This window comes from Rhamphochromis sp. 'chilingali' (genome assembly GCF_963969265.1).
Source record: "Rhamphochromis sp. 'chilingali' genome assembly, chromosome: 9".
In the NCBI taxonomy this organism is placed as follows: domain Eukaryota; kingdom Metazoa; phylum Chordata; class Actinopteri; order Cichliformes; family Cichlidae; genus Rhamphochromis; species Rhamphochromis sp. 'chilingali'.
Genome location: NC_137936.1, coordinates 34,164,096 through 34,177,598, shown reverse-complemented (window position 1 = coordinate 34,177,598; position 13,503 = coordinate 34,164,096). Strand labels below are relative to the sequence as shown.

The window sequence follows — 13,503 nt, the reverse complement described above, 5'->3', positions numbered from 1 at the left end:
CTTGACTCCATGGCACTGAAATGATACCATCATAAAGGATTACAAGGAGAACAGTGTCAGCTTCAAGGTGTTTCTAGGGGCCATTAACACAGCACTTAAAACATAGATGTTCACGAGTATTGAAATTTAAAGCGACAAATTAAAAAGTTGCTAATAGTTAAAGATTTCTGTTTTTCTTTGTACAGATGTGATGTTTAAAATGAATTCTGGTACACATCAACATTTCAGAAATGTTTAATATTTTTTTATTTAATTCTGACAATAATTTTACCTAAATGTGTCAAAGCATATGATTTATCATTTCACACAGAAAGTAGAATGCTTTTGAGATCTACAAAGCTCTTTTAAATGTGCATATCCAAAGTTTGTGAAACAAACACTGTGCAGTAGACTGACGCTTTAACATATGGAATGTTTAGCTAACACAAGGGACTTCCTCCTACTAAATACATTCTTGTGCGACTCTAACACACTTTGGGGATAACACGTGTCGGTCCCAGACACGGAAACAAGGGAATAGCCTCCCTGACTTTCTGTACTGCTACATCTCAAATCTTGTTAGTACTGAACATTGTCATAAAATATAAATATTTCAAAAAACAAGATTTAAGTAGTTACTGTGACATTTTCTATAGTCTTTTACTAGCAAAAACCAAGCATTTCCCTATAGACTCATTACTGTCATCACTCATCAGACAAGGCGGAGATACCAGTTTCTCCAGTGACAGAAGCCTCAGTAGGCCAGTATGCGCTGTGAGTGCTTCAAGTCTTGCAGTATGTTTTGCAAAGTTCATAAATCATCTTCACAGCCAATATGTTTTCCTTTATTATTGCTTTCACTATCACTCCTATTCTATAACTGCCAAGTGCAACAGGTTCAGACTCATGCTTTATTTAACGACCCAGAAAAAAACAGCCTGACTGAGGAAATAAAGTACAGATAATATTAAAACAGAAAAACGACACAGTGAGGATGAAAATCCCCTTTTAATTTTGGAAAATAATACATTGGTCTTCAGTTTTTGGTTTTTTTTTTTGTTCTCCATTATTTTACATTGTGTCAGAAAAAATATTTTAAACCAGGCCAGTTTTTTTAATGAAACGTGTATATATGTGGCAAGCTGAATGACCTTTGAGGTTTACATATAAAACTGCACGTTTCTATGAATGTGTTTGGTTAAGCAAAAAGTCAGGATAAAAAACGTGTCTCTGTTACTTTTGAACCACTTCTTCTAAATGTCTTCTGCTTTCTTGCCATTCTCTCCCCTCTATTTTAACAAAAAGTATTACCCTAAAGGTTGTTCCATTCTTTTATTTGGAAAGGTCAGTGATGTCAGTATTAGCCCAGATGTAAAGTAGTACAAATCTCCCCCCAGGAGTCCTTACGTATCCATGTCTGCGGGTTTGGAGATGGTGTCAGTGAGCGCATCCTGTTGTCCATGCTCAGGAGAACCTGTTTCCTCCTGAGTCATGGCTCCCAGCTCCGACCCAGAAGTCCTCATGTTACAGAATATACACAGAGACAATGGCTCACAAGGTGGACACACATAACGTGGGCACAAACACAAATATTCTCATCATATTAAACAAAAGACAAGCTGAGGATGAAACAACTGCACTGTGCTTCCTCAGATTCACGGGAACTCACTGGAAGTGAGGGCTGCAATCAGACCGACAAGACATGTTAGATTCATTTCATTCAGCAGGTGTTGTTAGAACTGCACATCCACATGACCTGTTTGGATAACCTTGAATGATCTTTGACTTTTCAGATACATGACTAGACCCAATACAGTGTGAGCAGTCTAAATGGCTGCATGCAAATGTTAGGGTTATGACTTTTCTTTTTCTTTGATTGTTTATTTTTAAGTGAATGATTGTTTGAGGTTTAAAAAACGGATAGATTACACACATAATAAATGTGTGACAAATGAAGGAGTTATTTGAAAGACATTTTTATTTTCTTGTATCATGTATGATATAATTCATTAATGGAAAGTACAGCTGGCAAAGGTCTGTACTTTTCTTAGGCATTTAGAGGTTGGGGAGAATTTATTCTAATACTGGTATTCTCCGAGTAATGCACATTAAAATTTTGGATTTCAAGTTTCTTTAATGATGTTTTATGTACTTTATCCAGTGTGCACATATAATGAATAATAAAAAGACCCCCGCTTATAAAAGCTGAGTAATATCAAATTAAACCAAAGTAAAAAATCATTTCATCTCAGCTCTATGTTATCTTTAAAGTAAGCTACACACACACACACACACACACACACACACACACACACACACACACACACACACACACACACACACACACACACACACACTAAAGATAACTACTGCTTGATAAGTTTGTCAATGCCCAGGAGTTATTTACCACAAGCTAAGGAAACTCTTCATATCTGGAGTGCAGACGTTGAGTCCTCAGCATCAGCGTGTCTCCCTCAGTAGTTTCAGCGTCGTTGTGTAAACACAGGCGGTGAAGAGCCTTTGACTAAACAAAGATTTAAAGATAGGCGAGAAGTGAGGCACTTCTGCTGAGGGCATAAACGAGGAGTGGCTGAGACATGGGGGGCGCGCACGCACACACACAAACACACGCGTTCAGGCTGTGTGCAGCGCGCACGCACTTCTTCGGTAGTAGTAGGAGGAGGAGGAGGAACCAGGAATCTTCGCTCATTTACTTAACACCGCTTCCCCACCGCCGGGAAAGCAAACACGCTCCTGAAGCTGCAGAGTGCGAGAAGAGAGATCGATGCGAGTCAGTGTCTACAGAAAGCTGTCACCTAGAGACCCTCGATTTAAAGCGTCCGCTTTTTCTTCCTCCGTATCTCAGGAGCTCCGAGTCAACAGGAGCGTGTTGTCACTGATTTCCTGGGACACTTGGGGGAAAGACCTGCGGGCTCTCTCCTGGGCATGGAGAGGCTCTGATCGGTAATCGGATTTTTCCTGCATATGCCTTATTCTGAATTATGGTAAGTTTGATATACCTTGTTTACTGTCTTTTATTTATTTATTTATTTATTTATTTATACAATAAGGCATCATATCATTACATATATCACTTCATGGATTTACTGATTTAAACCAAACAATCCGCAGAGTTTGATGCTCATCTGTTTCGCTGCGAATTTTTATGTATTTCCTGATACTTCCAAGTCTGACTGAGAGCTTTTGAGATAAATATTACAGAAAGCATAATTTGTCCCGTTAAGAGAGTTTTTCTTCCCCCCCCCCCCCCCCCCCCCTTTTTTTTTTTCAAACCGTATCAGTGAAAAGTGTATACTAAAGTAAATTTACGGCATAATATTTCAGCTACACTATTATATTTTTTTTCCTCGTTTGGCTATTTTAAAATTATAATAATTATTATTATGATTACACAATTAGGGTAATATAATGACGGTATTATTGGTATTGTTAAAATGTTTGTTTTTATATATTGTTTTATAATTTGATTTTTAAAAATAAGACAGCCCAAATGTAATGTATAATTATAGGAATCTTCAAAGCCGTGATACAAACAGTACTTGGCACCATTCCTATTTGTGTAGGGACAAATGTTTTCTAAAGCGGAAAAATTCCGCGCCATATACAAGTAAAACTGGTTAGTTTTGTTTTTGTTTGTTTGTTTGTTTCAGGGTATTTTAAAAATCCTATGGGCTGAGAATAGTACATTCTGATTAAGCATTTAACTATAATTCTTAAAAATAATTCCCAGCAGTAGAAAATCACCATCAGCAAAACGGTTATTTTGTGTCTTGTCAAGCCATTAAAAAAACTGGGGCAGAAGTGTGTGAGGTGCCTTCTCTTTAGATTGAGCTCCTTTTGTTTTTCTTGGTGGGCTTTGAGTCCGTGGACTAATTTTTGCTCGGGCCTATAAGTACAGAAGATTACACCCAAATCACTGCCACCCGTGTAGCAGCCACGCAATGACCCTCAATGAGTAAATTAGGGGAGCCTCCCCGTTAGCGTTTTTCAAAGACTGGTATTCATATTTGTCAAGGACTCCTTCATTGCTCCAGACTAGAAAACTCGCTCTACTGTTTTGCCAGTCATTCAAATTACTTTTAAACATTTCTATCGGTTACAGGGTTGGAAGAGTAATGAGTAATGGGGTCCTCTGGTTTTAGCATTTACATAGTAAATGTATTGACATGAAAAAATTCTGACATTGCATTGTCTTGGATTTCTAGTAGACTTTTGCCATGATATATAGATAAAACATATATATATATTAATTAGGAAATATTTTTAAAAATGTACATTTAAACTTTAATAAGTTAAACAATTACATGTTTGTTTGCAGAGATCTTTTTTTAATATAAGTGGGACATGAAAATATGTTCCTTATATACCAGCACTCTGAATTTTATAAAGCCCTAGTTGGCATATCTCTCGCCTGCCACTTACTCTCAGTTGTCTCTGTTCCAAAGCGGGAGTCTTACTTTAGATAGTTGGTGTGTGAAATTCAGATCCCCAACCGTCCATATGTTAGAATCTCCTGCTACCTCTATTTCAATCTCCATAAATATCCAGGGGTCTGATGGAGGCGACAGGGATGCTGGCTCAAACCACCTTCACAACGTTTGTGCTCGAGCATGTTTGATTTAACACTGTGGTGTGTCTCCTAATAACATTAGAATAGAATAGAATAGAATAGAATTCAACTTTATTGTCATTGCACATGCACAGGTACAGGGCAACGAAATGGATTTCTTCTCTATAGCTGACCCGAGCCCCTCACAGTCTTTCTCCCTCTGCCTCTTTCTCTTCTCCCTGTTTCCTCAGACTTCATGGTTCTTATTACTAGCTCTAATAAATTGTGAATAAGCAGGAACCCGAAAAGTCCCGAGTTGTAGAGAATTCCCCATCCTGAACTGAAGGCACCCCCTCTTAAGAAAACACAAATTAATTCCAAACCCCTCTGTAGCCAAACGTTTCTGGAATGATAAATATTTTCATAGGAAGCTCTGCTCTTCCTGACTTTATCGGCACCGATTTTATGATATTTCTTCACAGCTGTGCAGCTCTTGATGTCTTATGGCTTCTGTTTGTCCCTTTCTCCTCAGCCTCTCTCTTCTCTCTCTCACTCTCACTGGGAGTCAAGCAGCTTTAATGACATGAATTTAAGGCTACAGCAGTGTTAGAACCAGACTTCTCTGTGTCATTGCAAAGCTTTCTAATTTGCTGCACTAAAATGAGTGCGTTTGTATTTGGTGCAGAACCAAATATTTTTTTTAGCCGTTTAGTCAGCTTATTATCAAACTCTTAGACACACAACTTGACATCTTCTCGTTGTGCTTCATTAAGTGTGGCGTACAGACCAAATTTGTCCACATAGTGGCATGTTGTCTTTGTCTAAATTCTCTAATATTGCACTTGGTGTTTGTCAAGGTCACAAGTATTTCCTAGGCAGTAGTTTATCCTGTCTTTTTAACAGTCACAGGGACACAATAGTCAAGTGATACAGCCAGTTTAATCCTGACTTACAAACAAGCACACAAGGTCAAAGTCATAACGGCTGCATTTATATGACCAGTGTACGTCAGTGTGATTGCTTGTTTTTGCTCTGTCTTTTTATTTTAAATATACTGTTTTTTTTTTTTTTTTTTAAATGTAGTTTATATTCTTTGCTCATAACCCGAGAAGCCTGCAACCAATCAGGTAAAATGTTAAGGAAATAAGGAAAAGTTTAAATGTCCCAAAACAACTCAACAGCAAGTTTTTTGTTGTTGTTTTTTTGGGGGGAGGGGGATTAATGTTTAGATTTTATATTAGATTTTTTTTACTAGACTTCTTTATTTATAGTCTCACAACATAAAAGCTGACAGTCGAACATCATTTAGATAATAATTTTAAATTATTAAAAACTGCACATTACTGTCAATGTGTTTGGTTTAGCAAAAAGTCAGGGCAGAAAACGTGTTTCTGTTACTTCTTGAACCACTCCAAAGTTATGAGGCCTCCTTCTTAATGCCTCCTGCTTTCCTGCCATTCTCTCCCCCATATTTAATTCCCTTAAGGCCCAGAAAGCTCCCGGCGAGTCCTTGTGGTGATGTGTGTGTAGGTCTGGGTATGTGTAATAAACTCTGGGCTGTCAGCAGACAACAGCTGTCTTTCTGGCTATCTCCTTATCTCATCTTGAATAGTGAAGCCACACACATTGCAACAAAACCTACTGTGACCATTTTTTTCTTGGGGCGGGGGGTTAATGTGTGAGCACTTTCCAAAAGAGAATTTAATATTTCTTGGTTTTCAGTAGAATATTTTTTTTTAGGTGTAGGAATTTCTTTTTTTTTTTCAGCATTACTTTTTCCTCATATAATATAATGTTTTGGGGGTTTGCTTGTTTTTTTTGTTTGTTTGGTTTTTTTTTTTACAATTTTTCCATCTGTTAGTCTAAGTCACCCATCCATCCACCTATTTTCTTCCACTTATTCAATTCAGGCTCGCAAGGGACTGGAGCCTATCCCAGCTGCCACAGTATGAGGTTGCCAGTCTGTCACTGAGTTTGAATTCATATTTGATAATGTCTTATTTTTTCTGGCATTCTTATCTCCATTTTTGTTTCTTGCTTTCTTCGTCTCTCTCAGACACACACTTGCACAGTAAATTTACCAGTAAAGAAGTAATTGGACCTCGGTCTGTCCGTAGCACCTTTGAGATTCAGCTACTGCTGAGTTCTGTCTGGCCAGCTGTTAGCGGCTAAGGCAGCCACTTGCCATCATGTGCTAAGGAGACGATCGAGGGTAAACCTAATGACTAATAAAGCAGCAAGTCTGAGAGTGTGTGTACTTTAGTGTGTGTCTATGAGTTCATTAGAGAAGGCAGGAGCACTCATGCAGTCAGGCGTGTGTCACTTTTAAATTCATGAGCGCATGCACAGCCGCCCTCCCATCACCAGACCAGATGTTTTTTTACCTGGGAGCCAGACCACCATCTGACTGGGGTCAGCCCAGTTCTCCAACCCACACCCACTCCTCTAGGCTGCTGGGAGGTCTGCCAGCTGTCCCCCTCTCTGACCCCTGTCCCGGGGCACTTGTTTTGGCGTAGGTGGTCCTTCTTGGGTTTGGCAATATTACAGGGGGAAATTTTAAGGGATATTATAAGTGTTGTCCCTTGAACACAGGGAGGGAATCGAGTTTGCAAAGAAACAAATGCAAGCTGAAATGAGCAGAAATGTAGAACGGAGGAAAGAGCGCGTGTTTGAGAAATCGGGATAAAGGTGGCAGTAGTGTCGAATAAAAAAGCTTTGATTACCAAGAGACGGAGTGGGCTGCTGACATTCAAGCAGTGCTGTTGTTGGAGTTAGTCAAGTGAAAAAGACAGAACACCAAGTCTTGAAGGTAAAGTTACAGAGTGTACACAGAGTTGACAACAGGTTCACTGCTGCCAGAGGTTAATTGAAGCCGCTTGCAGAATCACTTCTGTTTCCTTCAAAGGAGTTCCCTGTCTATATCAGTTTTAAATGAACATACTTGAATAGCGTCACCATTCAGTTGTATTCGTTTGTGTCTGTTTTGTTATCTCAAGAAAAAAAGGAGACAGAAAAAAGCTGAGCTAATCAATAGAGTCTTTATTTTAATCATTTGTGTTTGTAAGATGAGATAAAACTTTATGTCTTAAAGTGGTTACGGAAGTTAAGGTTTTTTTGTTGATATTGTAAATATTGTAGATAAGTTGGGGTAAGAAGGGAGGGATTGGGGAGTGACAGGACCATTTCTACTGCAACACGTGGAACTATCTTGCGCACGTGTCTTTGTTTTTTGTAGTGTTAGCAAATATCAAACTTTGTATGGAGTCAACAAAAACATTTCTGTATGGTTTTTCCAAGTGTTACAATTAAACCGTTGCTGATGGAGTGTTTTTTGTGAGTAGCCATTGCTTTAATCATGTAGTTATAGCAATAACAGTCAGCGGTAGCAAATCACATATAGAAAATGAGCATAAAAATGGGGTGCTAAAGTAATTTACTAATATTTTAATATCCATGTTTTCTTCCAATGAAACAATAACACTATGTTACAGCTTATCTCTTTTGAAAATTGGAAACTTGGACAAAAAAAACATATGTAAATGTAAATTATGAGACAAAGCAAGCAATTCAAAGATGTGCATATTTTAGAACATTTAGTGCACATGTTTACTTAGGAAAATAATCAGCGGACATAATTGATAAAGAAAATAAGTGCCAGACCAGGCTCAGTCCCTGGATGGAAAGTTGCAGATTTGCATGAAGTTTGCGCTCTGTTTACTGAAAGATTTTCCAGCATTACTGGACAGAGTTTGCAGGCTCTGAAAGGGCTTTTTATCATCATAATACCAAAAGAAAAAAAACATCATGAAAATGTCAGGAAAAACAACAATGTTTTCCCACATGTGTACTAAATCATCTTGTGTTCATTTAGATTTGGAACTGTTGGCTTTGTTTTTACTTGTGGATGGATGTAGGGTTTTTTTTTTTATTATTAAATATACAAAAAAAGTTCTGAACATAAATATCCATATATTTTCCTGTTTTCTGTAGTCTGTTGAACTCTGAGTTGTGTGCCGAAAATGTTTAAACGGGGCAGTGGTTGGCAGATGGCATCAAGTTCCTCCCCAAAACATTGACATAAATCCAAATAGTGGGACCTTGTTCAATGTCTTTTATCAGCAGCTGAGAGAGAGGTTTGTGTGCAACAGCGAAACAGCCCCCCAAATTCCCCCAGGCACTTATGTGGACTGTACAAATTGAGGGCTCCAGGTGGGGTTCCATATGGCATGACCAGAGACCACCAAATTACCTTTTCAAACTTATGATTGAAAACCAATAATAAAGGTCAGACCATCCGTGGGTCACCTCAGGCTGTAACCAGACTCTTACTATAAAGTCATATCAAGACTCAGAGAGCCAGACATATGCAAACATATTTACACTGTCAACACCAGGCAGACACTGGTTACCTAAATGTCTGACAAATGTAAATAAGATAGGGAACACACCCTGCATTGGAAATTGCCACCAGCTACAGCATCTGGTGAGGTCACCTAGTTAAAATACCAAACTTTACTAGTAGGTTTTTTTTTTTTTGCTTGTTTGTTTTTTGTTGATTTTTGTCCAGATGTGATAACATGTCATAGAAACCAGTTTCTTGAACATGACAACACCTTAATAACCGAACCTAGTTTATTATGTACAGGTATAAGTTGGCTTAGTGTGAGTCAAATCTGTGGCTTTACTTAATAAAAGGTAAATCTGCATAAACAGATGTTTTCCTTTTATTTTCCCAAATGACATTCCAACCTAAAGCACAATACACTCCACAAAGGCTAGAATTTGATACCCGTGAAATAAGCCGAGGTCTAGCAGAACTCTGAGACCCAGGTGAAGCTGGTGAGACAGACCTTGTGGCCTCGCAGCCCCCTGTAGCATTGCTGGGTTTGTTTTAGCTTCGGTTTCAGTTCTTGGCCTTCCACATCTCTGTTGAGCGCCGCTCATCTTCCCTCCGGTGTCCTGTGGTTCCCATGGCCTTGGCCGCCCTCATCCCAGGCCTCAACCTGAACCAGGAAGTGCCTTGGCTTTCATACAGTTTTTGTGTTTGCGTGTACATGCATGTGTGTGTCTGTGTGGGTGTATGTATACAGGACTGTTACAACTAAAGTCAAGAGGACTCTGAACAGACGTTGCTTTTTGTTTTACTCCCTGGAAAGTACTAGGAAATGCAAAGCACAACAGAACTTCCCTTATTTTTCTTCTGCACTGCAGTATCAGTGTCATCATACTGAGCTTCACAGTCTGCCTGTGATAAGGGTCAGATTAGGCTGCAAGGACTTAAACAAAGGTTACTGGTTACATCTAAACTGCAAAGCCTGATTTTTAGATTTCAAATTGAGATGAAAATAATTCAGATACAATTTTATGCTTTTAAGCTGTGGTTGTAACATATTTACTTGGAAAAAAAAAGTTTGTAATAGAAGGAAAAGAAATAACCTGCATTCGCATGTATGTATGTTTAAGGTAAGGTCAATACTATAGACCTACAAATGGATCTAGTAAGTCCTTGTGGCTGAGAGTGCGCTATTTGTAAGTAATGCATTTTGCCTGTGATTTTGTGAAGCCACTAACGGTAAATCTTTAACTTCTGCCACTTCAGTCTTCTTTCTCGGTCATATCTCTGCTGCTCTGAAACCTAGTTTCTCTTATAATTCATCACTGTCATCTGTCTCTGTCAATGTGTTGTCAGTGAGGTTGGAGGTCAGGCAGTTAGCTACAGCTTTGCCAGATTGCAATGGCCTAAGGCAAAAAGAGAGAGGGGGAGACAAAAAGAGCATATCATATTAATAAAATGTTCAGGTTATTGCAAATGTAGTCATATATTTACAAAGGAACAAGATTGTGCGGAACAAAGACAGGCAACCATAGCATTTAGTCACGCTTTTCTTCACTGCTCTGACATCTACTTGGCTACTGGGACAATACGCACACATACATCAACATTTTAGCAGAGTTCATTCTTCAGAAATTGTTTTCAGCAACATTTGGGAACATGGCTGCAGGATTTTTTTCCTGTTTGTCCTGATGTCAGGCGATAAGACTTGGCAGGCAGTTTGTCTTTTACTTCTTTACAAAGAAGTAGGATGCACTGTAACTGTACTTCCACAGCAAACTTGTAAAGACATTTCTTAGTGCATCCTCTCAAAACTATTACCACAGAATCAGTATCATTGCACGCTCCAAAATCAAGATTTCCCTTCATTTTGATCTGATATGTGTAACACAGATAGCATTTTGACATTTTCCCAGCATTGTAGTAGGAGTTCTGTTGGGCAGACTGACCTCATTCAACTTCCTCCTTTGACTTATTTATATGTGCAGATTTTGTCTAACCATCAGCCCACTTTACAGAATCCTTTTTTCTTATTTTTATTGCTTTTGTCAATTAGGTAGGACCTATCAATTGTACATCTTCTAATCAACTCTCATATCACATTACTCTGATATATCCAATTATCTGTAAATTGACAGGAAAATCAAAAAGGCCATATCGATCTGGTTGTGGTTAATTGAGTGATTTCAGAATGATTTCACTATCCAATAAAGCAATATGTTATCGTATTTCTCATATTAATTTGCAGCATTCAATTCAGTTTTATTTATACAGCTCCAAATCACAACAACAATCGCCTCAAGGTGCTTTATATTGTGAGGTAGACCCTAAAAAAACCTTCAATTTACTCAAGAGAAGCAAGTAAATTAAAGAGCTACTGTAGCTCAAGGGAAAAATATCTTGCAAAATTTTTCCTCTCCTCATGTCATTATTTTGTCATGCCATCGTGTTTACTCACATCAGCTCTATTGTCCCACCATGTCAGCCAACAGACATGAGAAATTCTGTTTAACAGCTTTCTGTTGAAAACCCTATCCACCCCCACTGGTTTGTGAACTATTCCCTATGTAGCAACACACAATTTGCATGGCACAGGTGTCAGGCAGGAGAGTAAGTCTGAAAGGTTAAAGCAAGCTACTTTGCAAAAAAACCACAACCTTAGAAACAGTTGTACCTGGTTTCTGTAACTCCTCATTTGATTTTCAGATCCCTTATTTGACTGTCTGAAGTCACTGTGACAATGGCTTCACATCAATGCTACATTTAGCTTAATCTCTCTCCCTGAGTCTTTGTTTTCTTTAAACCTGTTCACCTTTTCAACTGTTTGCATGAATAAAATATTTTTTTCTGCTTGTTTTGCTTCAACAGGGCTTGAAGCATGTCAGTAACCTGCATGACTATGTCCTGATGGTATGTATTCACTATTGTTTCCACAGGATAGTTGACGACTGAAAGAAACCTGACAAACACTAGTGTGAGAGGATAAAGAGGTTTAAGCTCTCTCTCTACAGGAGCAGGTAAGAGAGCCAGACTACAAAGGCATGCAGTCTGCCTGAGAAATTACTGAGAGGTTTGTTACATAGTGAATAAACATCTTATCATAACTATTTATATGTTTATAACCATTTCTTTGAGTGACATTGTCTTTTTCTTGGTTGATCTCATGTTTTTTTTTTCTAACTTTTTTCTAAATTGTGTCCACTCTTGCTTCATTTCACAGGGCTTCTTATTATCTAATCCAAGGACATTACACATCCTCAGGTATTCTTTTAATGACATTTGCCACTAAAATTAAAAGTGAACTAAGATTAGAACTTTTTGATAAAGCTTGTAGTTAGGACTGGATCAGGTGACTCTGAACTTTCCCATAGTTATGTTGCATAGGAGTATTTCTCCTTCTCTCCTCTTTTCATTCTACTTGTTTATTCACCACTTTGTAAATAATCATTAGTTATTATTAAACTCTCTTTGAGCCTGGTTCTGGCTGAAGTTTTGTCCTGATAGAATGGAGTTTTTCCTTCACACTGTTACCAAGTGCTTGCTCATGAAGGATCATCCGATTGTTGTGGTTTTCTCTTTCTATTTTTGTGATGTCTTTACCTTATTATATAAAGCGTGCGTATGATCAAATGAACTGTAGACATGGGTTTCAGACTCTTCAAAATACCAGTTCACACAGCTCCGGCTGTGAGCACAGAAGATCAAGCCATCTTATGTTTGCAAGAGGCAGCCAATCAAAAGAAAGCTTGTTTAAAGGGGCCTACACTAAAAGGAAATCGGAGCAAAAATAGCTTGTTTTAGCCCCGTGGATAAACTGAGGATCTGAACTGTTTAAGACAAATAAGGATTATTTTTGTCTATGGGTTAAGCTAAGCTATGCTGGTAAAGTACAAAAATTTAAATTTGCGATTCCGGAAATTGCTATAGCTCACCTTTCCTTTCATTTAACTTTTTTATTTTGATTTGTTTAAGTTTTTAAGCTTTTAATAACAGACGAAGCAAAGAGACCAAAACAAAAAAAACAATGCGTATCTTTCAATTTTATCAAAGATTCCTGGCATCCACCCATTCTTCCCCTTTCTAACATGACAAAAACAGAGAAGTCAAACTCTCTAACAAAAGCTTCCTCTTTCCAGGATCATTGTCATGGCAGCATATGGACAGACTCAGTACAGCCCTGCGCTCCAACCTGCAGGACCATACGCATCGTACACGCACCACACACAGGGCTACAGCATGCCATCTTACAGTAAGTACAAACAAACATGGTTTTATGAATATACAAGGCAATGACATTCTAAAACAGTGACTTGAGGTGGACACTAGGGGAACAAACATTTTGTAATGTACACAACAAACCAGGGCATTGTGCTACGAAGATAAATTGCCATTTTACTTACACCAATAAGCCACAGCATTAAAACAATATTTTGTGGGTCTTTCTCATTCAAGTCAAAACAGCTGCGATTAGTCAGGGCATATACACTAGCTCTCTGGCTGCGTCTTGTGATGTTTGGGGCTGAGTGGAACAGTTTGTTCTAGGCATCCCGCAGATTGGTTGATTTGACTAGGATTTGGAAGGATCAGGGGCCAAATGATTCGTCCGTAGAGCTGTTTCTGT

At 38.4% G+C, this 13,503-nt stretch overlaps 1 protein-coding gene across 2 annotated transcripts in view; it reads left to right on the top strand.

Moving 5' to 3' along the window:
• Window positions 1-2,711: 2,711 nt before the first annotated feature.
• Window positions 2,712-13,503, top strand: part of eya2 (EYA transcriptional coactivator and phosphatase 2) — a 24,367-nt gene continuing 13,575 nt past the window's right edge. The window contains exons 1-4 of one of the 2 annotated variants that reach the window (XM_080891535.1): window positions 2,712-2,984; window positions 11,819-11,899; window positions 12,103-12,143; window positions 13,019-13,131. In XM_080891535.1, coding sequence (XP_080747661.1) covers window positions 13,029-13,131 — 103 coding nt within the window. In that variant the 5' untranslated portion in view covers window positions 2,712-2,984; window positions 11,819-11,899; window positions 12,103-12,143; window positions 13,019-13,028. The remainder of the gene's footprint in view (window positions 2,985-11,818; window positions 11,900-12,102; window positions 12,144-13,018; window positions 13,132-13,503) is intronic. The other variant, XM_080891534.1, reaches the window with a different exon arrangement.